The sequence below is a fragment of the Chrysochloris asiatica genome, unplaced genomic scaffold, assembly GCF_000296735.1.
Source record: "Chrysochloris asiatica unplaced genomic scaffold, ChrAsi1.0 scaffold00070, whole genome shotgun sequence".
NCBI lineage: Eukaryota > Metazoa > Chordata > Mammalia > Afrosoricida > Chrysochloridae > Chrysochloris > Chrysochloris asiatica.
The window spans coordinates 13,614,574-13,640,850 of NW_006408588.1; the positions used below are offsets into that span (position 1 = coordinate 13,614,574).

The 26,277-nt window shown below is 46.6% G+C and overlaps 1 protein-coding gene across 1 annotated transcript in view; it reads right to left on the bottom strand.

Annotated features, from left to right (window-relative positions):
• Positions 1 to 648: 648 nt before the first annotated feature.
• ADCK1 (aarF domain containing kinase 1) overlaps positions 649 to 26,277 on the bottom strand; it is a 272,060-nt gene continuing 246,431 nt past the window's right edge. Inside the window, exons 8-11 of the mRNA XM_006864759.1 lie at positions 13,082 to 13,231; positions 11,783 to 11,980; positions 5,320 to 5,513; positions 649 to 820 (exon numbers count right to left, since the gene is read on the bottom strand). Coding sequence (XP_006864821.1) covers positions 649 to 820; positions 5,320 to 5,513; positions 11,783 to 11,980; positions 13,082 to 13,231 — 714 coding nt within the window. The remainder of the gene's footprint in view (positions 821 to 5,319; positions 5,514 to 11,782; positions 11,981 to 13,081; positions 13,232 to 26,277) is intronic.

Below are 26,277 nucleotides of genomic sequence, written 5' to 3' on the forward strand. Positions count from 1 at the left end.
GACAAGGCCCATGAGGTACATTTTGGAGGCAGCATATAGTTGGAGTGGGGGGTCAGTGAATTAGGATGGACAAATCTTTTATTGAGTCACATTACATGACATAAAACACCCAAGGGTTCACCATGATAGCAGTAAACTCATGGCTGCAACAGTCTGCCTGGAGATGTCAAGGAGGCTCACTAAGGTGTCACACCTCAGGGGAGTGATATGGGAAGGAGAAGAAGACAGTCTCTAACAAGTTCAGAGACCATATTCACCTTCCACAAAAATCAAACTTCCTGTAAGTTCAATGTGCCCTCAATTGGACCCATGGTCCATCTTGACAATACAAAGGGCTAATGGAAGTGAGGGACATCCCACACAATGGCACATACCAGAAGTGGGAAAGTAGACTGCTGTATATAAGATTCTCCCTGTCCCTTTCTCCTGATGAAGGTGAGAAATCTACTCCATGATGCAGCTGCGGGCCCTGACACAAGGGCTGCAGTGTGGGGAGAAGAATTCTAGAGGTGGAGGATACTGATGCCACGTGGAATGGCCTGGGATCCACAATACCATAGGGCAGAAATGGCAGCTGAGTGGACAGTGAAAAGATGCCTTTCCCACCAAAGAGCTACACCAAAAGTGGACAGGGGACAGCAAGTCCACTCAGTGTGAAGCAGGAAACAACCAGAAAAACAGGGCCAAGAGCCAGTTGGCCAGCTTCAACCCCTTCACACTCAGAATGAATTCATGAAGGTCAATCTGCCATAAGTTGAAGGCTTCTCTGAAAGAGATCTGAGTCCTTCTGAAGAATGAGTAGGTCTTCTTCTTCTTGTGCCTGGAAGAGGGAAAAGAAGGAAGGTGAAAGTTAGTAGTGGAGAGGAGCATGGAAGATGGCAGCTCTGCCTGACTGACCAGCTCCCCCACCCTGCCCCTGTGGACTGCTTCATGGTCATGTGGTCGGTCATCCCACTGCTCAGTCAGAGCCCAAAGGAACTCAAATACTACAAAGAATTTTTTCAAATAAGGGGGGCAAGCAAGCACAATTGTTTAACAGGGGTTTAATAACTGAATGGACCCACTGAAAAGAACATTCCAACGTTTCTCGTTTTCTAAAAGTACAGTTAACATACGTTATGCCAAACTTTCTAAGGGTGAGAATCAACTGGACACCTGGTCAAGTGGTCCTGAGGGGCAGAGGTCATTGTGGAATTCAGCCCAGCTCAATCCTTTCTACATCAACAAAACAATGTGATGCAAATTGGTGGTTCTGGTGATGACCTATTGAAGACTTCATCTCCCAAACCTACCCTCAGAGGAAGACATTTGATAGTGGATGCTTGGTTGTTGTTGTTAGGTGCCATCGAGTTGGTACTGACTCATAGCGACCTTATGCACAGCAGAACGAAACACTGCCTGATCCTGGGCCAACCTCACTACTGTTGCCACGCTTGAGTCCATCAACGCTGCCCATTGGCTTATCCATCTCATGGGGGTCTTGCTCGTTTTCGCTGACACGCCACCTTACCAAACATGATATCCTTCTTCAGGGACTGGTCCCTCCTGACAATATGTCTGAAGTATGAGAGACGAAATTTGGCCATCCTGGCCTCCAAGGAGCACTCTAGCTGCACTTCTTCTAAAACAGATGTATTGGTTCTTTTGGCAGCCCGTGGTACTTTCAATAGTCTCCTCCAACACCATAACTCAAAAGCATCAATTTTTCTACGGTCTTCCTTATTCACTGTACAGCTTTCACAGGCATATGAGGTTATTGAAAATACCATGGCTTGGGTCAGGCGCACCTTAGTCCTCAAGCTGACATCTTTGCTCTTCAACACTTTAAAAAGGTCTTGTGCAGCAGATTTGCCTAATGCAATATGTCATTTGATTTCTTGACTGCTGCTTCCGTGAGTGTTGATAGTTGATGCAAGAAGAATAAAGCCTCGACAACTTCAATTTTTTCTCCATTGATAAGAATGTTGTTTATTGGTCCAGTGGTGAGGAATTTTGTTTTCTTTATATTGAGATGTAATCCATACGGAAGGTATGTGCTCTTTGATCTTCATCAGTAAATGTTTTAAGTCCTCTTTGCTTTCAGCAAGCAAGGTTGTATCATCTGCATATCGCAGGTAGTTAATGAGTCTTCCTCGAATCCTGATGCCATGTTTTTCTTCATATAACCCAGCTTCTCGGATTATTCGCTCAGCATACAGGTTAAATAAGTATGGTGAAAGAATACAACCTTTCTTAACTTTAAACCATTCAGTTGCACACCTTTCTTAACTTTAAACCATTCAGTGTTCCCATGTTTTGTCTGAACAACTGCCTCTTTGTCCATGTACAGATTCCTCCTGAGCACAATTAAGTGTTCAGAATCATACTTTGCATTGTTGTCCATAGCTTGTCATGATCCACACAATCGAAGGCCTTTGCGTAGTCAATAAAGTCAGTAATTTTCTGATATTCTCTGCTTTCAGCCAAGATCCATCAGACATCAGCAATGATATTCCTTGTTCCACAGCCTCTTCTTGAACCTCTGGAAGTTCTCTGTCAATGTATGCTTGCAGCCATTTTACCTTTAGTAAAACTTTACTCACATAGTATATCAAAGAGATTGTCCGATGATTTCCAAATTCCATTGGGTCACCTCTCTTTGGAATGGGCACAAATATGGATCTCTTCCAATCAGTCAGCCAGATAGTTGTCTTCCAAATTTCTTGGCAGAGATGAGTGAGTGCCACCTCACTTTCTTGAAAGATTTCAATTTTTATTCCATCAATTCCTGGTGCCTTGTTCTTTGCCAATTCCTTCAATGCACCTTGGACTTCCTCCTTCAGTATCATTGGCTCTTGATCACATGCTACCTCTTAAAACAGTTGAACATGAACCATTTCCTTTTGGTACAGTGACTCTGTATATTCCCTCCATTTTCTCTTGATGCTTTCTGCATCATTCAATAATTTGCCCAGAGAATCTTTCAATAACGAAAGTCGAGGCTTGAATTTTTTCTTCAGTTCCCCCAGCTTGAGAAATCCTGAGTGTGTTCTTACTTTTTGGTTTTCTGATTCCAGATCTTTGCACATTTTGTTGTAATATTTGGCTTTATCTTCTCGAGCTGATTTTGAAATTTTCTATTCAGCTCTTGGACCTCCTCATTTCTTCCATTTGCTTTAGCATCTCTATGCTGGAAAGCAAGCTTCAGTGTTTCCTCTGACATCCATTTTGACCTTTTCCTTCTTTCTTGTCTTCTTAAAGACTTTTTGCTTTCTTCCTGTATGATGTTCTTGATGTCATCCCACAACTCTTCTGATCTTCGGTCTCTAGTGTTAATGTATCAAATCTGTTATTCAGATGATCCCTAAATTCAGGTTGGATATATTCAAGGTCATATTTTGGCTCTCATAGACTTGTTTTCATTTTCTTCAACTTCAGTTTGAATTTGCATATAAGTAATTGATGGTTTGTTCCACAGTCTGCCTCCGGCCTTGTTTTGACTGATAATATGGAGCTTTTCCATCGTCTCTTTCCGCAGATGTAGTCAATTTGATTTCTATGTATTCCAGCTGGTGAGGTCCATGTGTATAGTCGCCTTTTATGCTGTCTAAAGAAGATATTTGAAATGAACAAATCATTGGTTTTGCAGAATTCTATCATGTGTTCTCCAGCATCATTACTATCACCAAGGCCATATTTTCCAACTACTGATCCTTCTTTTTTGCTCCCAACCTTTGCATTCCAATCACCAGTAATGATCAATACATCTTGATTGCAAGTTTGATCAATTTCAGATTGAGGAGGTTGGTAGAATTCTTCTATTTCATCTTCACGTGCTTTAGTGTGTGGTGCATAAATTTGAATAATAGTGGTATTAACTTGGCTTCCCTGTAGGCGCATGGATATTATCCTATCACAGATAGTGTTGTACCTCATGACTGATCTGGATATGTTCTATTTGACAATGAATGCAACACCATTCCTCTTCAATTTGTCATTTCTGGCATAGTAAACCATGTGGTCATTAGATTCAAAATGGCCAATACCATTCCATTTCAGCCCACTAATGCCTAAGATATCGATGTTAATGTGTTCCATTTCATTTTTGACAACTTCCAATTTTTGCAGATTCATAGTTTGTGCATTCCATGTTCCGATTTTCAGTGGATGTTTACAGCTGTTTCTCTTCATTTTGAGTTGTGCCCCATCAGCAAATGAAGGTCCCACAGGTTTTTCTCCCGTGGGCTTTACTCCATTCGTGTTATCACAGTCAACTCTACTTTGAGGAGGCAGCTCTTCCCCAGTCGCATTTTGAGTGCCTTGCAACCTGAGGGGCTCATTTTCTGGGACTATATCTAACAGCGTTTCTCTGCTATCCATAAGGTTTTCAGTGACTAAATATTCGGAAGTAGTTCATCACTCTTTCTTCCTAGTCTGTCTTCGTCTGGAAGCTCATCTGAAACCTGTCCACCATGTGTGAACCTGCTGGTATTTAAAATACCAGTGGCATAGCTTCCAGAATCACAGCAACCCACAAGCCACTACAGTATGACAAACTGACAGATGAGTGGTGGGGATACTATGTAGGCATGGTCAAGTCTCCCTGCACTGAATAGTTCCACAGAAGGACCCATTCCCTGCCTAGTATGATGGACTGGCAGTTGACAACAGTCTAGGCTTCCTCCTTTGGGTAACAATGTCCAGAGTGAAGATGGTCCTGTCTGTGTACTCACCACACTCAGGTTGAATGACCTCCCTGAGAATCAACTTCCCTTCCTCACCAACACCCCAGGGTTATCCAGGCATCTTAAGAGACCTGATAGGAAGACGTCTGCTCCATCCAAGCTCCTCCTCTTACAGGCCTTCCCTGCTGCCAGCACTTTCCCTCACAAGTCACAGCTACACTTACAGGGCAAAGAACACAGACCTAGCTGCTGGCTAGTCTCTAGGAAGGCTGAGGAGCCCAATCAGTTAGAGATGGGGTACACATCAGGGATTCTTGACCCCGAGTCCAGGGGCACTTGGGTGGGGTTAAAACTATCCAAAAACACTTCAAACTTCCCTGAGGGTACGAATCACCAGGAAAGCTGGACAGTTGGGCTGGCAGCCTGAGTGAGATCCTGGAATCTGTCATTTTCCACAAATGTAAGTTGTTCTCCAACTCCCAACCAAACTGCCCCGAGGCACCGGCGAGTTCACTGGAGTTGTTCTCTGCCGCCACTTTTCCTTCAGGGATTGCTCAGACAGGGCCCTGTGGGCTGGTGAGGAAGCATGGAGGTAGTGGACCTCTGCGGCAGGCTGGGAGCAGAGCAGGAGAGAGACAGAGGATCCCCTACTCACGTGGCCAGTGCCCTGATGCAGCAGCGCGACATGTTAAGGAAGGAACTGGCATCAGCACGGGTGCCCAGGGCAGCCTCAATGCCACGCAGCAGGTCGTTGGTCTTGAAGATCAGCAGCATCTGGCGTGGCACGTGGTTGAGGAGCTGACTGATCTGGGGAAGGTAGTTGGCAGCATTGTCCCGGATTTCTGACTCCTGGAGCAGCAGTGGGGAGATGGGAATGAATAGTTGAGATGGGATGGAGGCTGCTAGCATAGTTGCCTCAGCACCATTAAGAACACTCCCCAAAGGGAAGGATTTCTTCTTTGAACTTGGTTTAAAGTTCAGGGGCTCTGTAGCCTGGCGAGCTTGTGCGTGGGCTAGAAGCACATAAAGAGGGAACAGGTTCCATTTCTACTGCAGCTGCCGTCTCTGGCTCCTCAAAGCCACAATCAACAATTCTGACTCACGGTGACCCATATGTACAGAGTAGAAGTGTGCTCCCTAAGGTTGTCAAGGCTGTGACCTGTCTTCTGAGGTGCCTCTCGATGGGCCTGAACCATTAACTCTTTGGCTAGTAGTTGAGCAATTAACCATCTGTGCCACCCAGGGAGGTCTAAGGTCAACAGTACCTATCCCCAAAGCTCCTAAAGCCTGTACTTCTGAAACAGGAATTTGCCTTCTCCCATAAACCTTCCACCCCACTTCCAGCGGATGCTAGCTTCCCTGTCCAAGGATCTATCCCCCAAACTTCCTCACTGGCTATCCATTTCAGCTAGGCCTCCAAAGAGCCCTGGAAGCTGGTACTGGCTGAGTCATGGACCCTGCCTCTGCTGCCAAGTGCAAAGCCCTGCCCCATGCCCTGCCGCACCAAGCCTACCCAGTGCCTGCAGCCCACACTGCCTGGAGCCAGTCTCACCTGTCCCAACACCTGGGGTCCTGATGCCCCCAAACACACCAGTATGAGCCCTCACCACTGGCCATTCCCACAGCCCCTGCATAGGTTTGAGGCCTGCATTCTGCTCCTGCCCTGTCCCTGAGCTCTGAGTGGCTCTGGACAGGTTACTGCCTCCAGCCAGAATCCTGAGCATGACAGGGTACCTCTGATCCCTTCTCCCAGAACAACAGTGATGACAATAAAGATGGTGGCAGCTAACATGCATGGAGCACTAACTACATAAACCAAGCACTTTGGAAACGCTGATATATATCAGCTCATTTATCCCCTGCAATCCTATGAGGTAAGTGCATTGTTCCCATTTTAAAATGACGAAACTGAGAAGGTAAGTACCCTCCCTGCCCACTCCCTCTCAGTCATAAGCTGTAATTGGTGAGTCGAGACTTAAACCGAGGCAGTGCAGTTTCCTACTCTCCACCCCACACAGCAGGCCTGTGTGACTCTGAAGAAATCCTTAAAGCTTTTGCCATTCAGTGTCCTCACTAAAAAACTGGAAATGGCCATACCCTATGTGCTGACCTCCCAGCAGTACTGAGAGAGACAGGACAGACAAGGGAAAGTGCTCTGAGTCCATCAAAGGCCCTCCAAACCCACTGCTGTTGAGTGGACTTTCACTCACAGTGTCCCTACAGGACAGAGCAGACTGCCCCATGGGGTTTCCAACTCCGTCATCTTTATGAAAGCAGACTGTCACAGCTTTCTCCTGTAGAGCAGCTGGTAGGTTTGAACCACCAACCTTTTGGTTAGCACTTGAGCGATTAATCACTTGCCACCAGGCCTCCTCATGGAAGGACCCCAGAGCTGCCAAAAGGCATTACCATTCCATCTACCTTTCGGCAGCAGACACAGAACTCTCAGCCCTTTCCGGAGCAGTGTGTGTGGCTGATAACCAACCAAGGGCTGAGATACTTGACATGTCCCCCAGGCAGGAGCTAGCAGACTGGAATATCACCACAGGAAGCCAGACACCAAAAGCCCATCAGCATCCTGGCTGCAAGGTCACCCTGCTTGGAGGGCTAACGATAGACCAGGGCCCAACTCATCCTAAGGGACCCACCACTCAGCAATGACAGCCCCTCTCCGCCCAAACAGAAAGGGCTCTCAGAGCAGCAAAGCCTTCAAGCCTAGACAGATCCTAGGTGGGTGTCTGAGTTAGACTCTGCTGGTGTCTACCGCACAGCCATTCTGTTGCTGCTTTGTCAAAAAAAAAAACAAAAAAAAAAACCCTAGTCTGGGGCCATGTTCTTCACATAGATTGACTCCCTCCCAGTCTTAGGGAGTGGGGAGACGGGGTCGGGAGGGTATCTTGATCCTGCTCAGTCAGTGCTGACCACAGAGCTCTCATTTTCCTTGCCAAGTGATTGGTTGAGGCATGGACATGTGACATGATTCTGGCCAATTAAATATGCGCAGTCTGTTGAGGGAGTTCTGAGAAAAGTTTTCTTGCCCTTAAGAAATGGTGCATGAGAAGGAATACACCTTCTTCTGTTCCTGTCTCTGGATGCCATTGAACAAGGACAGTAAAGCTTGGATCAGCTACGGGCATCCTGAAATCATGAGAGGAAAACCAAGGAGATCACAGAGGAATAACTCCAGAGCCGTGAGTTTATTAATATTCTGAATTAACCAATGTGGAATCACCTATCTCCAGGCTACTTATTATGGAACAAATGATCATTTCAGAATGAGAAAGCCGCTTTGAGTCTTTTGTTGCTGTTACAAGCAGCCCAAACATTCTCCTTATAACAGTGATGGTTGTTGGTTGGTTCAGTGCCACTGAGTTGGTTCTAACTAATAGTGACCCTGTATAGGGTTTCCAAAGAGTAACTGGTGGATTTGAACTACTGACCTTGCATTCAAACCAACCTTGTAGTCCCGTGCTTATCCTGGCACCCCAGCACGATGTGAATACAAACAACAACTCTGCAAAGGGATATATGGAGACTGGGTGTAGCACTGCAACAGGTCTTTGTAAAGTTGTTGTTTGTATTCAAATCTTAACTGGAACACAAGTTTGGTTTGAACAGCAAGGTTGGCAGTTCAAACCCACCAGCTGCTCTTCAGAACCCTATACAGGGCTGCTATGAGTAGGAACTCACTCAACTGGACTTATCAACAATAAAAAGGGTACATAAGGAAGGTGCCACGTCCCCTTTAACTGGGGTGATATGTAGACATGTCTTCGAGAAGAGAAGACTTCTTCAAAGAGCTAGAATTTAAGCTGAGTCTTGAATTCAAACAGACAATTCTAACTTAATTAATAAAACCAGATACAGAGACCGCAATGTTCTATGTGGAGTCCTGGTGTAGTGCTGCAGGATAATGTGCTGGATCCCAAGGTCAGTTTTTGCTGCAAGGTTGGTGATTCAAACCTACCAGCCGCTCCTCAGAAACTATATAAGTGGTCACTGTGAGTTAGAAATGACTCGACGGCACTTAACAACATGTTACATGTGATCTCATCCTTCCCTGTTGCTTTAAATACCCATCTGTCTGCTGAAGACTCCCAAATTTGTATGTTGAGGCCCCACCCCTTCTCTGAGTTTCTGACTCAAGTGCCCTTGACGCGTCTATAGAAATGTCTCAAAACAACTGCTGACTGCCTTCACCCCAAATACAGCCTTCCCCAGACCTCTCCCCTATTTCAGCAAGTGGTGCTCCCCCTACCCTATAACTCATCTCCAAATCCTGTGGTGAAACTTGGAATCTTCTCTTATTCACCTCTCCAAAACAGAAAACACAATAAACCCATTGATTCCAACTCATAGCAACCTCACAGAGTTGAACTGTTCTACAGGGCTTCCAAGGCTGTAATCTTTACAGAAGCAGACTGCGACATCTTTCTCCTTCAGGGTGGCTGGAGAATTCAAATCACTGGCCTTTCCGGTTAGCAGCCAAGTACTTAATCCCACAGAAAGTTCTCTCACTTCTATCTCCCCAATACAACCTGGCTCCATCTGCTTCTCTCCATCCCTGCTGCTCTCAGAGCAGTCAGAACCCTGTCATTACTTGGCCTGGGTTCTGCCCCAGTCTCTAGCCTCCTAACTCTTCATGCCCTTGCTCTCCGTGTCTAAGACAGACATGTCAGTTTCCTGCTTAAAGGCTGCCAGAAGCTCTGCTTTATCCTGAGAATTGATCTGAACTTCTTCCCAAGGCTTATAAGGCCCAATGTGATGTTCTCCCTTCCCCTAAACAAAAACAAAACCAATATCCACTACCATTGAATTGCTTCGTCTCACAGAGACCCTATAGGACGGAGTAGAACTGTCTCATAGGGTGCCCCAGGCTGTAAATCTCTATGGAAGCAGACTGCCATAGCTTTACCCCATGGGGCTGCAGGTAAATACGAACCACTTTAACCACTGCACCACAAGGGCTCCTCTCCCTGCTCAGTGCTCCAAATTTCTCTCATCCCACCATCACATCACACTGCAGAACCTTCAAAAGAACAGATTTAGCTTCTTCCCGCCAGACCCTTCCTCCTGTCTGGTATGCTTTCTCCAAGCTCTTCCCTTGACTGGACACTTCCTTGTTGGGAGGACAAATGATGACATGACCCATCCAGGACCGGTAAGAAGCCTCCAGGGCTGAAGGTGACCACAGGCCTGGTAAACACTCCCGTTCCTGGAAACAGGGGGAGGTCACGAAACCAAGGGGGCTTCCAAAAGTTTCTGGGAAAATGCCATTATATATTGTTTCATTCCATTTTCCCATGAACACTCTGAAGCCTCCTGTGTGTAACACTCTTGAAGCAAGAAACATAACTTCCTTGAAGGAATGACACTATTTGGACATTTGGGACTCTCTGGAGATCTACCCATACTTCTGTCTCCCAGGATCTCACCTCATATGTAAGTTTTCCCCATAATAAATCTTAGCCTGCTTTTTCAACTTGGAGTGGTCTGCCTCTTTCTTCAGTCTGTTGCCTACCTTTTGCATATGACAACCACTTTGGGATTATATCCCCCAGGGAACCGCCTGCATCAACACTTGTCCTTTGAGCATCAACTTAGCTGGCACTTTCCTATCGAGGTTTTCTCTGAGCACAGAAGCTACAGCACTGTCATTACTCAGGTCCTGCACCCTGCTTCATGGCACCGACCTATCCGTTCACTTGTTTACTGCCCGTCTCCCTCAACCAGGGGGTAAATTACATGAAGGCTTGTCTGTCTGTTCATTACTGGATCCTTAGCACCTAACACAGTGCCTGGTAGTATAGATGTCTATTGAATAAATGAACTTCAGAAACTACAGGTAGGCACTTTGCATATATTATCAGTAAAGCAGAAATTATTGCCCATTAACATCGTTATTTTATAAAGGAGAGAGACTGTCTCTTCTTCTGAGATGATACACTTTTAGGCTGTATTAAGTCTGGGGCTGGATGGAGCTCCTGGGTGGTGCTACTAACCAAAAAGTACCTCAGAAGAAAAGCTTGGTGCTCTACTTCCAAAAAAACTGGCCATTGAAAACCCTGTGGAGCATAATTCTACTCTACCACACATGTGGTTGTCATGAGTTGAAATTGACTGGACAGCAATCTGGTGCCACCAAGCTTGCTGGAGATTGGTGCTAACTTGGAAGAAAACAGAGCCAAGAGATGGCAAGACATGGCCTCTTGATGACATTGTTTAGCGACTCTGCATCCAGCCATTCCTAAAGACACCTATACAAAGCAACGTACAAATGAGGACTATGAGGCTCAAAGAGGTGAAAGGAACTGGCCAAGGTGGTACCACCAGGAAAAGGAGGTGCTGGGACTAGGACCCAGGTCTCTCAGACTGCGTGAGCAGAACCCTACCCTTATGGTGAGCAGAGGCCTCAATGGGAGCCAGAGTCCAGCCACCACATGGATTCAGACAGGTCGGGATGGCCTGGCAACTGACAGAATGGGAAGAGAGACATCAACTCCATGAGCACTGAAAGGCCTCCTGGGAGGAAGCTCACGTTGAGCAGGAAGAACGAGCTTGCCCCAGTAAACCTCTCTTGTGGGAACAGGTGACAGTAAGCATAGGGAGGAGATGTTCCTAGCATGTCTCCATGGGACATTGTCTAGGTCCAATGGAGAAATGAGCTGCAAATAGAAATCCCCCCAAAAAAACTGTTTCACTGAGCACTCTGCAGGACAATGGGACAAGCATTGCTGCTTGGGGAGCTCGGAAGGCATATGCTGAGTGACAGTGCACAGCAGTGGTGCCAGATGCATTCACGCACACACACGGGACAGTCCCTGGGAGAATGTGGCAGGAGCCTGCAATGCTGTATGAGCAGGCGGGGCTACAGCCACTGGTCTGGGTTACTATAGTCAACAGGGCTTGTAGTATGCCCATGCAGGTGAAGCCTGGCAAGCCTTCCATGCAGAACAACTGCTTTTCCTCCTCCCTTGTCTTCTCATCTAACACCCATCTAATTCGACATGCAAGTGCATGGACACACCCACACACCCCTGGTTGGAAGGGGTCCAAAGGCCACCCCTGGCCCTGGCCCTTGTATTAGGGAAAACACAGGGCCAGGAGTGGGCACCTACCTCAGCGGCAGTCACTGGAGCCTGGCCAATGCCCCTGTTGACCGAGTTCCATGAGCGGGCCGTCAGCATGCAGGCAAACAAGGGGTAGAGCTGGCCGGCTCCCAGGCGCTGGCTGTACTTCTTTACCCTCTTCATGTCTGTCCAGATCAGAGACTGCCAGAGGCGGCAGTAATCCAGGCGGAACTCTTCTGTGAGCACCTAGAGTGGAGGCAGCAAATGTAGGACCTGAGCCTCCCACCCCAGAAAGGTCCTCACTCCACACGCCCCAAGCCTCCAGCTGCAGCTGACCCCAGCAAAGAGGGACGATAAGGACCCCGGTGCCTGCATGGTGTCTGCTTCTCTCTACAAGTCCAGCCTAGCCTGCAGGGCCCAGGTCAAATCTCCAAACTGGTGGACTCAGGCCACAATCCACACTCTCAGGGTCTCTGCAGAGACTGAGCGCTGGCTGGTGGAAGGTGGCGGAGCTGCACTCCTAGACCCTGTCCACAATGACCTTCCCAAGCATGGCTCTGACCCATGCTGCCAATGGACAGCACAGAAACCCCCAGGAGGCCTGGGAAGCACAGCCCCACTGAGCCCGGAGCCCCCTCTAGAGGAGGGCTACCTGCAGATCCTTCATTGCCTAAGACTGGTAACAAGCAAGACATTGAACTTCTATTGTGTTTGGGGCATTTGGGGTTATGAGACAACAGCTAGCTAAGCCGGAACTAACACGGCCTTCTTCACTGTCTTTCAGGAAGGCCAAGATTTCAGGATTTGAGCTTAGGGTTCTGATGTCAGGAGAACAGGGAAATCGCCCCACAATGACTCACCTCATGAAATCAAGTCAGACCCAGGGCCCCTGAAATTGGCAAGGAACACACCATTTATTTCCATGTAGGAGTGCATGGCTTATTCAAACTAGTTCTGCATCCCAAGTTCCAGAGGTCAGAGTCTGGGGCCATCTTGTCCCCATCAGGTACCTGCTGCCTCATCCAGCATCTTGTCATATCCTCACTGGGGTGGAACACACAGCTCTCACCTCCCTCTGAAACCCAGGCTCACGTTGGGGCAGTTCCCAGGGGTCCCTGGGAAGAAGGCCCGTTTTCTACAGCTTACCAAACACTTTCATCTATCTTCCAGCAAATCCTCACAATGACGGTGAAATAAAAGGCAAGCCTCACTTTACTGAGGAAGCTGAGCCCTTGTCTGTGATGTGCTCACAGTGACCCCGCTCCTAGGGTGGGGCAGGGCACCCTCTGGCTCTCATCTCTCAGCCTCCATTTCTATGGCAGATCTGGAAAGTTAGCAGGCTCCTACCTGGTACAGTCCATGATCCAGCAGAATAATCTCAGCCTGCCCCGTGCCCGGGTGCTTACGCACCAGCACGTTGCCTGGGTGGGGATCACAGTGCACGAAGCCGTTGACAAAGATCATCTCACTGTACATCTTTCCCAGCTGGCGTGAGACCTGCAAGGCAAGGGTAGGTGAGAGTGCCACTCCGTGTACACTTGTCCCAGACCCAATGGTCATTATGCTGGTCCCTTGATCCGGTCACTTTCAGGAAGAACGGAAGGAGCGGCATGCCTGAGCCGCCATGGTGCATGTCATGGTTTATGAGAGAAGCTAAGTTCTAACCGAATGCTTCTCAACTTTAGCTATAAATTGAGTTACCAGGAACTCAGAAATGTTGGGGATGGTAGCCAGGCATCGGTATAAAGTTTACAACGTGATTTAATGTCCAGTAAGACAAGGGGGGGGGGGGGTGCGGAGTCCTGGTGTGGCGCTGAGGGTTAATGCGCTGGACTGCAAGATGGGTTTGAACCACAAGATTGGTGATTCAAGCTCACCAGCCGCTCTTCAGAAGCCCTATATAGGGTTGCTAAGAGTCAGAACAGACTCGGCAGCACTTAACAACAAGACGTGTGGCAGGACTCCTGAAATGGTGCTGTAGAATGAGCACTGGACTTTGAATCACAAGGTTGGCAGTTCAAATCCACAAACTGCTCCTCGGAAACCCTATACAGGGCTGCTATGAGTCAGAACAGACTCCAGGGCACTTCACAACAAGAAGGCATGAGGTAGTAGTGATTCAGCGGTTGGCTCCTCCCGTTCCGTGAGGGAGACCCAGGTTCCGTCCAGGGCCAGTGTTCCTGGCGCGCAGCCACCAGCCGTGTGTCTGGAGGTTTGTGTGTGTGCTGTGATGCTAAACAGGCTTCCCTGGAGCTTGCGGATTCAGACAGACTAGGTTGAAAGTTCTGACCATCTACTTCTGAAAGTCAGCCAATGAGAACCGCATGCAGCACAACCGGACACCACCTGATGCCATTAGACGCTGCGGGATGTGGCGGCACTTTGCTGTGTGGTGCGTGGGCTGGCAGAAACAACAACAGAGTGGTCTTTCCGATGGCTCTAACGTCATGCCTCTTCAACCTGCCCCTCCATTCTTACCCCCATTGTCTCTCTTCTTGGTTCTCTTACGGCTCTTTCTGCATTTCTACCCTGAAACTGTCAAAGGACTGAAAAGGTGGGTTGGAAAAGTCATTCCACCCACCTTGTCTCCAAAGAATAGGTCTGGGGGCTGAGTATCAGGAATGGGTGATACCCCGGACTCACTGTGTGGCGCTACCCCAGGCCTTCCCTCCTCTCCCTCCAGGCCTCTCTTCTTGTTCCCCCACCCCCACCCCCGAGCCCAACGTTCATCTGATTTATGATGTCTGCACAGAAGAAATGACACTGGAGAGGCCGCTTAAATCATCCTGTCACTGCAGCGCTCCCCGCCACGGCAGTCTGCTTATCTCCATTCCCTTTTTATTAAAGCTAAAAGCCTCTTCCCAGCAAGGGAACAGCTGCTGAGTAAAGCTAGCCCTGGTCCAGAGATGCTCTGTCAGTGAGTCTCCACCGGACAAAGAGGCTCGATCCAAAAAGATGATGCCCAGGATGCACGCTCGTTTGACACTCCTCTCCATCTCCACTGGACTCCAAGGTCACCAACAAATATATCCCAGCCAAAGGAGAGAGGCCGGGGCCCAGGTGCTGGGCAGACAAAATTAGGGTTTTAAGATAAAGACGCAGCTCCTGTCTTCGGTCTACCCTACACTGCTTCCCTTCCAGTCTCATCTCACACCACACTGACATGATAGCCACACTCTCTCTCTGCTTCTCCAATGATCCCTGTACCTTCCTACCTCAGGGCCTTTGCATGTGCTATTTCTCCTTTCAGGAGTTCCACCTGGTTCAACCCATGGTTCCTGCAGCTACAAGCTTTGTTTCCTATCCCAAATAAAATGGGACCCTCCTGTCATACACTTTAATAGGTTGCTGTCCCTATCTTTTTTAGCACTAGCACACGATTTAAGGGGTCCTGGTGTGGCACTGTGTGTTAACTCACCAGACTGCAAAACCATTTAAACTGCAAGGTCGGTAGTTCAAGCTTACCAGCTGCTCCTTGGAAACCCTACACAGGGTCGCTATGCATCAGAATCAACTCTACAGCACTTAACAACAACAACAAGTACACTATTTGTGTATTTGAATAATGACCATCTAACGCATTCTCATAAACTCCCAAGATGCCAGGGACTGGCTGTTTTGTTAAATAGCTTTGTTGAGGTATAACTTGCATACCATCCATGCTCTTTTGCTGACCACTGAAGCTCAGCTGCTGCTATGGAGTCCAGCATTTACTAAGCAGTCCATCCTTAATAGACAGGTAAATAATGTGGATAGATGCTTCCAAAATCCTAAAGTAGAATGCAAGTCTGAAAATGCTTTGTCCGGGTCTTCCTGCCACAGGCTGGTGGATGGTGGGCTCAAGGATGGGAACTGTGAGACTGGCCAGCCATGCTCTCTGATTCCCTCTCTCCCTCTTTCAAACATGAACTCAGTCTCGAGCAGATGACACCAGCCTCCTCCACCTATCACTTACTTGATGACGGCAGCTAGTTCTGAATGCATTGCCTCTCTTCACCTTTACAATAGCCTTCTGAGGTAAAAAGACCATCACTACCCCCATTAGAGAGAGAGAAACTGAAGCTCAGAATATGCAATGACTTGCCCAAGGTCACAACAGTGACTCAGCCTTGGAGCTAGCTCCAAGCTCAGGTCTCACTCAAGCCAATGCACTGAAACGACCACTCTCTATCCCAAAATTCTGATTCCACCTCCCTGGGGAAAGGACCAGTGAGAAGTGACACTCAGGAGTCCTGGATTCAGGCCACAATCACAAATGTACAAGCATTTTGGTTATCCTTCAGGGCTTCACTCAGGGCTCACTGCCTTCAGGAAGGTCTCCCTTGGATCCCCACCCACCCGTACAGATTTTCCCTTCTCCAATCTGCTATGGGATGTGTTTCAGCTCTCAGGCAATTCAGTACTCTCTTATTACACAAAGCCCCACTCCCCCACCCCCCAAAATAGCCAAACCCACTGCCATGAAGTCTATCTCAACTCAGAGCAACCATATTTAGGGCTTCTGCAACTGTAAATCTTTACCAGAGCAGACTGCCTCATCCTCACTTTCTTCCCCACAGAGCAGCTGGTGAGTTCGAACTGCCGATCTTGCAGCTAGCAGCTCAATGCCTAGCCCACAACGCCACCACTGTTCCTTCTCATTTATTAATAAAGAGTCTCATTTATTAATTATCTCAAACAAGTATGCTTCAAGACAAGAAAAATCTCCTATAGGACAAAGCCGCCTTCTCCCACATACATGTAGGCACATGCTGGACATGTCGTGAGTACTCAGCAAATACTGACAGGTGAACCGACGTGACATTTCCCTGGGTGTAGGAGACCCAGGAAGATGGTTTCATTCATTATGGTCTCAGTTTCACATCCAAACCACGCCCCTTTGCAATTCTCATTCTCTCTTCCTCATGACAGCAGAGAGTCTCACTTTGGGACTAATACATCGCTAACATCTCTATCAACTCGCTAATCCCCCTTTTTAAAGGCGAGAGGGTGTCAGGTTCAGCGCCTTTGGTAGGCAAGGGGATAAAGCTAGAATTTAGGTATTTTGTTTTGTTTTCACTGAATTTATCTTTAATTTCTATTTTGTGGTTAGTGATACAGGTTTTCCAATGGAGATATCATCTTTCCTTTTAAAATAATTTCATTTAAGTCATTTAAGAGGGGAGAGGGTTGATTACAAAAGCACTTCACGATTCCTAATACAGGAATATGTGGATGGGAGGAGCCCACAGGTGACACAAGTAGATAAGTGCTCAGTTGTTAGCATAAAGGTTGGCAGTTCAAACAGAGAGGCGCCTCAGGAACCAGGTCAAGAGATCTGCTTCCAAAAGGCTACAGCCTTGAGAATCCAGCCGAGCAGTTATACTGTGTACATGTAGGGTCACCGGGAGTCAGAATTGACTTAGTGACAACTAACAACAACAACAACATGGTATTTTCAATAACCTCATAAGCATGTGAAAGTTGGACAATGAATAAGGAAGACTGTAGAAGAACTGATGTATTTGAGCTATGGTGTTAGAGGAGAAGATTAAAAGTGCCATGGACGGCCAAAAGAACCAACAAATCTGTGTTGAAAGAAGTACAGCCAGAGTGCTCCTTAGAAGCCAGGATGGCCAGACTTTATCTTTTATACTTCGGACATACATAGGCAGGACCAGTCCCTGGAGAAGAACATCATGCTTGGTAAAGTGGGTGGTCGATGAAGAAGAGGAAGACCTCTAATGAGATGGACTGACACAGTGGCAGCAGGACCAGGCAGTGTTTTGTTGTGTTGTGCATCAGGCCGCTATGAGTCAGGACTGACTAGAAGGCACCTACCAACAACAACAAACAATAACAACATGTGGATGGGACAAAAAAGTCAAGAGTGATGGAAACTAGGAAATATCAAATTAGTACCGTCCCCAGAAGAGATTTTCAGGTGCGTTCCGAACAAATACGGGGCTGGCGTTTGAGTAGTGCTAAGGAGTCTGGCACTGGTCAGGCACACAGGGCTTTTACCATGGTCTAACTCAGTGTGGACAGTGAATAAGGAAGATCGCAGAAGAATTGATGCCTTTGAGTTGTGGTGTTGGAGGAGAATATTGAAAGTGCCATGGACTGCCAAAAGAACCAATAGATCTGTTTTGGAAGAAGTGCAGCCAGAGTGCCCCTTGGAAGCCAGGATGGCTAAGCTTCGTCTCTCATACTTTGGACATATTGTCCGGAGGAAACAATCGTTGGAGAAGGATGTCATGCTGGGTAAGGTGGAGGGTCAGAGAAAAAGAGGAAGACCTCTAACGAGATGGATTGGCCAGGTGGCATCATTGATGGACTCAAGTGTGGCAGCGGTAGTGAGGTTGGCCCAGGATCGGACATTGTTTCGTTCTGCTGTGCATGGGGCTGCTATGAGTCAGTTCCGACTTGATGGCACCTGACAACTCAGTGTGAGGGAGTCCTGGTGTGGTGCTGTGGGTTAATGTGCCAGACTGCAAAGTCATTTGAACTGCAAGGTCGGAAGTTCAAGCTTACCAGCTGCTCCTCGCAAACCCTATACTGGGTCACTATGGGTCGGAATCAACTCAATTGTACTTAACAACAACAACTCAGTGTGACTCAGACCCATAAGGAGCCCAGGGCAGGAGAATAGGAAGGTTCGTGTAGCCAATGTTTGCAGGACTTCAAAACATCTCACAGAGGGGCGGCAAGGGTGGGCTGGCCTGATGGACCCACCAGCTCTCATCAATCACTTCCCAGAAAAACTCCAGATTAGAAGAGCAAGAGCAGAAACTCTCTAGGGGAAGATGAGGCAGGAAAGGGAGAAGAGCTGGGACGTCTGTCCCAGTATGTACCACTTCCTGTAATGACACCAAACTTGTGAACACAAGACTGCATTCAGCACAAGTGAGGCCATTGTCTCTCCATGTTTTTCTGATATGCTGTGGGCTCGTCTCTGATACTTCCCTACCTCTACGAATCTCCTCTAAATCCCCAGAAATCATAATAAGTTCTCAATGAAATCATCAAGAATAAACGTACCTTACTAACAACAGCTGACATCCCTACTAGCAGTACTGTAAGAAGGTTCAGTTATGACCCCATTTTGCAGATGAGGAACTGAGAACTCGGGGGTAAATGAGAACATCACAGTGCTCGGGACAGAGTGTTCCCTCAGTAGACATCCCTCTTTCACTGTTGTGAAGGATTCCTTGTAACTCTCCTGGGATGTCAGCAGGCTAGGTCTCACTGTACCTTTTCAAGAGCTGAAGATCTAGGGTTAAACAAGCCTGTCCCAAGTCTCAGCACTATGAGCATTCACATGCCACCCTGCTACCACATCAGGTCTCCAGCTCCCATCACTGGCCTGGGGTGGAATCAATGTTCTAGCCTCAGCACATATTTGCATTAGGAAAGGACTTCATGCCAGGTCAAGCTCTCATATTCAGGCTGAGATTCTGCGTGTCCCAGGGCCACCATTTCCTGTTTTCTCAGGTGAGCCAGCAACTCCCCACCTCTGTACCACCGAGAACCCCTTGTGTTCATTTCTTCTCCCGTGGAGCTTTGAAAGGCTGTATTTGCCGAACCAATTGCATTTATTAAGTAATAATTCATTTTTATTTGTCAAGGGCTCATAGAAGGTCCAATCAGGGCTCCTGATCAGCCTCAGATAAGGAGGGTGGCCAGACTAAGCTGACAGAATTCCAGCCAAAAGCAGAGAAATGGCATTTCATTTAGTCTGCCAGACCTGTCATGGGGAGATGTATGATATCCCTTAAGCTTTCTGAAATATTGCTAATCGCTCTGCCCGCCCCACCCCCCATTACTGCATTGAAAGATAGCCCCTAAGGGCCTGGGGACTTAGGGATAGAAGCCCTGGCCCAGGAGAAGTAAGCTGATAGAGAAGGAGGTGGCGCTGCCAATTCTAGTTCATATTCACACAGCCAAAGCCACCAGACGGGTCCTGCCCTTCTCCATTTCAGCACCCAATTCAGCTGCCCATGCCTGGGTATCTTTCCAGTTGGGGGCTGTTCTTGATGTTCATTTTCACCAGTATACGCAGATTTGGAGAGAAGAGACAGCAAGTGGAGCCAATCTTGTGCCAACAGGACCCTGGCGCTATCTTGGTTCTGCTACTTAACATCATAGATGACCTGGGGCAAATCCCAGGTCTATGGTCCCTTGGCTGTGAAATGTAACTAATCCCATCTCTTCTACCTTCCTCATAGAACAGCCTCGATATTCAAGGTCAAGATGAAAGCACAAACATGCTTTTTCTTCTATAATGTGAGGGTTGTTATTAGGAGCCATCGACTGTATTTCGATTCACGGCAATCCCATGTGACAGAGTAGAACTGCACCATAGGGGTTTCTTGGTTGTCATCTCTCACCAGGTCTTTCTCTAGCGGAGGTTCTGTGGGTTTGAACCGCCAAACTTTCAGTTAGTGTCTGGTGCTTCACCATTGCATAACTAGGGCTCCTTTTTAACATGGTAGCTTATTATTTTAAATGTAGGAAAAATAAGTCCATTATTACTGCCAAAGTGTAATTTTCAAAAACTTGAAACATGGTTCGCATATAAATATAAAATGAACACAAGTCAAAGATTTATTAACTCACTAATAAGGGACAGTACAATGGCAGAACAGGATAGAGTGATGAGGAAATGGGTATTTACGAGTATTTATGGGCTTTGAAACAATAATAGGACACCAAGAATATTGGATTAGGTACAAAACTAGTTAATTTCCTAGGTCCATTGTCATTAAGTCCATTCTGATTCATGCTGGCCCTAGTGGACAGAGTACAACTGCCCCATAGGATTTCCAAGACTGAGATTTTCACAGAAGGAGGCTTGCCACATCTTTCTCCCATGGAACAGCTGATGGGTTTGAACCTCCAACCTTCCAGTTAACAGCCACATGCTTTAACTACTATGCTACCAGTTATTGTCCTACTGGTCAACAGAAAACCATCATCTTTGGGGTTATCTTTTTTGCTGAACTGAAAGTATTTTTCTACCAGAGAAAATCACAACAAGCTGACATATGACTTCAGAGTCTGTGGCAAGGACACACGAAAGTACATTTCCCTAGACACCAAGGTCAACTGGCATCCCATAGTCCACAAAGACAACATTCTAGATCCTACTGTGGTAAGCAGCAGTTGGGGTGATAAAAGACTATGGCCTTTAGACACCTTTCAGGCCTGAAAATGAACTCACCCCCATGGGTCAACTTTCAGCCAAACTAGACAGGCCTGCAGGGTGATTAATAACACCAGTGAAGTATGCACTCCTTAGAACAATCAGCCATAGAAGAGCAAAATATCCGCATTTGTCCATGGAGAAAGAAAGCTCAGAATGCAGAAAGGGACAGGGAAGGAGGACGAATAGAGACAGTTAACCCAGGGAAGAAGTGGGAAGAGCGCTGCTACATTGTGAGGATTGCAATCAATGTCACAAATCAAAATGTGTAGGAATTCTTGAATGGAAAACCAATTTGCTCTATAAACTTACTCCCAAATCACAATAAGAAAAAATAAATAAATAAATAACACATTCCCCTAGATAATAATTCCTCAGGTGGGCTTACTAAACATGCCCAAGAATGACTTTGAAATAACATAATGCACTGTCTTGGCCTTATTTCTAAGTTTGGGATAATTTTTCTTAACATCCCTTAATAGGGAAACACTGTGACAAATAGTCACTCTGGGAACAGATTTGCCCAGAGAAGGGAAGCCAGTCTCATACTCATCGAGGCTTCAAGGGTCCCAGAAGAAATGTAAGGCCATTAATGGCCACACAACTCCCCCTCCTATCCCTTCTGTTATATGTTAGACATGGCTCCTACTTAAAAAACAAAACTATTGCATCGTTTCACCCCATTAATGGAGTCCTGGTGTGGTGCTGTGGGTTAATGGCTGGACTGCAAGGTCGGCGATCCAAGCTCACCAGCTGCTCCTCAGAAATCCAACACAGGGTTGCTATGAGTAGGAACAGGTTCAACGGCACTTAACAACAACAACTCCATTAAAGGTGGCATCACCATAAAGATAGTGGTGGGGAAGACCAAAGAGTTGCTGTGGCATCAATTCCAACTCAAGGCAACCTCATACGTGTCAGAGTAGAACTGTGCTCCAGAGGACTTTTAATCTCTGTGGTTTTTCAGAAGTAGATCACCAGACCTTTTTCCTGAAGCACCTCTGGGAAGCCTCAAACCATCAGTCTTCACTACTGGCACCACCCAGGGAGGCTCCTATAATGACAGGCATGTTAGCTTTTCCAGACACTGGTCTGGTCCCCATACTGTTCTAGGCACTGTATCTATACTAACTCCTTAGCATTGGTACTCTCAGTCATCCTTCACAGTAGGCACAGGAGGAGAACCAAAGAGGGTAACAGGTTTAGCCACTGGCCCTCCAGTTCATGACGTTGGATCCAGACCCAGAGGGCATCTCTTCCAGAGAGCATGAGCTCAACCATGGAGCCAGTCTGGCTCTCTACTCACAGTGAAATGTGTGCCCAGACAGGGGCTGCACCAAAGACTCCAGAAAGTCCTGTTACAGACTGCCCGGTGCCACCAAAAACCCAAGGGTGAAGCCCTAAGCCCTGGAACCTGCGAAACCTGTGAGTGTAACCTTGTTTGGAAAAAGTCTTTGGTAACCTGAGGTCATAGTAGAGTAGGGCGGGTCCTAATCCTGTGTGAGTGGAGTCCTTCTACAAGAATAGAAGACAGACACAAAGGGAAGATGACCACGTGACGATGGAGGCAGAATTGGCGTGATGGAATCCAGCAAGACCAAGGATTGCTGGCTGTCACCCGAAGCTAGAAAGGAGACTACAACTGGCACTCTGATTTCACACTCACAGCCTTTAGAACTATGGGATGACACATTTCTGGTCTTATAAGCCATCCAGTTTTTGGGACTTGGTTATGGAAGCCTAGGAGACAAACTCAGTACCCACTCTCCCACGATGTGACAGTCAATGCAAAGAATAAGGTGCTCTGTTTAGAGACAAGACATGAGTCTCTGTGGGAAAGCCGGAATTGTTTAGCTAATCAAAAAGCACTGTTACCTAAAGATAAAGAACAGCTCTATTTAGGAAGAAAAATAAAACTAGTGACAAGTCTTTCAATTGTTTGATGTAAAAACATGCCCCTCACATACATGATTTAAGTAACTGCAACACGTCTTTCTTCTCTAACAGTAGGGAGTGGGAATACCCACAGGAATCTATAAAAAGGCTGCGTAAAGAATTAATTTAGTAAATAATATTTAAATCAAAGAGTTATTTTTGGATTTTTCTCAAAACTTGAATTGGCTGAAAGTACTTTAATTATTCTCTAATTGTATAGATTAATTTATTCCCACCCCCAGGGGAAATTCTATTTATGCTCCTGGGGGGCGTCTTGGAAGCAAGGCCAAGAATCTGGAAGAAACAGGAGGGTGGTATCGCAGCATATTAATAATAATATTTGTTGTTGTTGTTATTGTTGTTATGTGCTGTGAAAGTAGCCCAATAGTAAACATAAGGGGATTAGGAATTCAAACTTATAAGTGGGTTTCTGCCCAGGTTTCTTGAAAGACCTGTCCAGACCACTATTTATAATACCTTCTTTCTGACCCCAGCACACTCCCAGGAACCACCCCTGGTATCTATCACCCCCACACAATTTGTTGCTGCCAAGCACAAACCAGCCGTTGAAGAGCTGGTGGTGACTCCACATGCAGCAGAGTAGACTGCGCTCCATAGAGTTTTCAGGATGGATTTTCCAGAAGTAACTTACCAAGCCTGTCTTCTGAAGAATCTCTGATGGATTTGAACCTCCAATTTTTCAGTTAGCAGCTGAGCACATTCTTTACCCAAGAACTCCGCTGTCCAGCACATGGACAGACATATTCATGAGATGGACCATGAACTAACAAATGCTGAGACAAAGTCCATGGACAACACAGTGCTGGGAATCTCTTCAACAACACATGACGTTGGGAGACAGAAGAGTAAAGAAGAGGTGCTGGTTAAGTCAGGGAGACTGGGAAATTTCCTTCAATTTTGGAACTTCTTGTTGTTTGGAGAGCAGCCTGGTACGGTGCTGTAGGATCTGCATTGGACTGCTAAACTGTTAACCACAAGGTCAGCAGTTCAAACATACAGTCAGCTTCTGAATCCCAATACAGGGTCACTATGAGTTGGAACTGAGTCAACGACATTTAACAACAGTTGTTTGATGAAACCTTCTATAGGTTAGGCTTGACCTGAGCGGAGTCATTACCTGACAGCCAACGCTTGGGGGTATCCACAAGGCCAATAAAGGCACCTAGATCTGAGTGCCTGACTAACTCGTTAAAGTTACCCCTGGGATCCTAAAAGGGCCAAGCTTACCAAAGAAGGTGGCAATGGGTCGAGGGGCTGTAACTACCAGAAACACAGCTATTAATACCTGACATCCTCACATCAAGCAACTCACTGCATGAAAATCTTTTCATATTCTTTGTCTTGTTAATGTCAGCTTCCATGGAGTTGACCTTCAACTCATGGGAACTATACACGAGAGAATAAAACCCCACCCAGTCTTCCACCATCCCTATGATCAGCTATGCATCAGCTCATTGTGACCCATTGGGTTTTTACTGAGTGATTTTCAGAAGTAGATCACTTCTTTTTCCCCTAGCCCATCTTAGTCTGGACTCTCTGACGAAAGCTGTTCAGCATCATGGCAGCATGCAAATCTCCACTGACAGATGGATGGTGGTTACCCATGAGCTTCACTAGCCATGAATAGAACCTGGTTCTCCCACATGGAAGGAAAGAATTGGGCCACCTAATCACCAACACTCTATTGTACTGACCCAGGGAAGCATCCTTCCACCTTATGTGGGTCAATATAAAATAAATAAAACTGGGGATAGGGTTTCCTCCCTCCATGTTTTCCCTTTCTTGTAGAAAATATTTCATTCTTGGCACCAGAGAGTGAGTGAGCTAAGGGTTGAAATTCCAGTGTGCAATAACAACACTTGTTGATCATGCACTAAGGGCTTGGTGCCAAGTACTTGATGTTTCAATCATCAAACCATCCTATAGGCTATTCTCTTACTATCCCATTTCACAAAATGAAAGTGGGTCTTCAAAACGGTGACTACTTCATGGGCGTGGCACAGTTTGTGAGCAGCTGAGCCAGCATTAGAGTCCACAAAGGTCACCTCACAGGCCCACACTCATACCCATTCCTGACATTCCTGCTGCTCAAGAATGAACTCTCCAGGAAACCCTGGGACCCATCTTCTAAACTATGAACCCCTAACATCTCAAACTTCTAAAAATGTGATCCAAGATATGACAGTGGGCAGACAATGGAAGGAGGTACTTTCTTTCTAATGAATTCAGTTACTAGGGTCTTCATGCCTCTTTAGCTGCTCTTCCTCGATCTTTTGAGTAACTTTTCCAGAGCTCTGCAAGTGGGAGATGCTGCTAATGAGCAAAAAATGAATGCCTGCTATTCAACTTAGAGGTGGTTTGAGCAAAATGAAGTTGTGTGAGCAACTGAAATGAAGTGGTGTGAGCAGAGGTGGTGTGAGCAACTGCAGCATGGATTTTACTATATGAGGTAGGGGTCATCGTTTAGCTTGATGAATGACGTTACTCAACCTCCAAGACTATGTAGTCACAGACAACAGAAGTAGGTGGGCAGGAAAATGCTCAAAGAAGGTTTATCAAAGACTCTATGGAAGAAGACATGTCTCTCTAAATAATGACCTCTCTAAATAATGTCAAATAATTAGTTCAATATCACTTAACAACAACAACAACAACAAGTTGGCAGTGGAGGGATTCTGTTTATATCTCTGAGACCCAAACAGGCTCAAGAATTGGAGCACCCTGACACCTCTGAAATAGGGATTTAGCATCCCTGAACACAGGACCTCATGAATTGTAAATAACATTTTTCTACAGAATTTCACAGATTGCAAAGTTCACACAACTACCCTGTGAAGTATTTTTGTCACTCCACTGTGACAAGAGTGACAATTCAGACTGAATGTTTCAGTAATTTAACCCCAGGCACTGGCCAAAAAAACAGCAACACCAAAACATAACACCCTGCCTCCTGGCCACACCCCACAGCCTCTGACATCTGTCCTCACCTCGGTAACAGCACTGACACATGCAGAGCCAGCACACAGTAGGTGCTCAATCAACAGTGGCCGAAAGATGGACGCGCAACACGGTGACCACTCCCACGATGACGTGGAATGGATTTTTAAAATGGAATGAAGAAACACTGCCAGGTCTTCTGGTTAAACATGACAGGTTAAGACCATGCCACGAAACCCATTCCCATGAATGAATCCCATGAAAATCAATCCCATGAGGGTTTGCCAGACGGCCAGACGGCACAGAATACGGTATTGAGTCTTGTTTTGGCTGGTGCTACATCATTTTCTTCTTGTTTTATTTTATATATATATATGCTCTGGTAGCGTAGTGGTTACGAATCGGGCTGCGAACCTTAAGGTCAGCGGTTCGAAACTACCAGCCGCTCCGCGGGAGAAAGATGAGG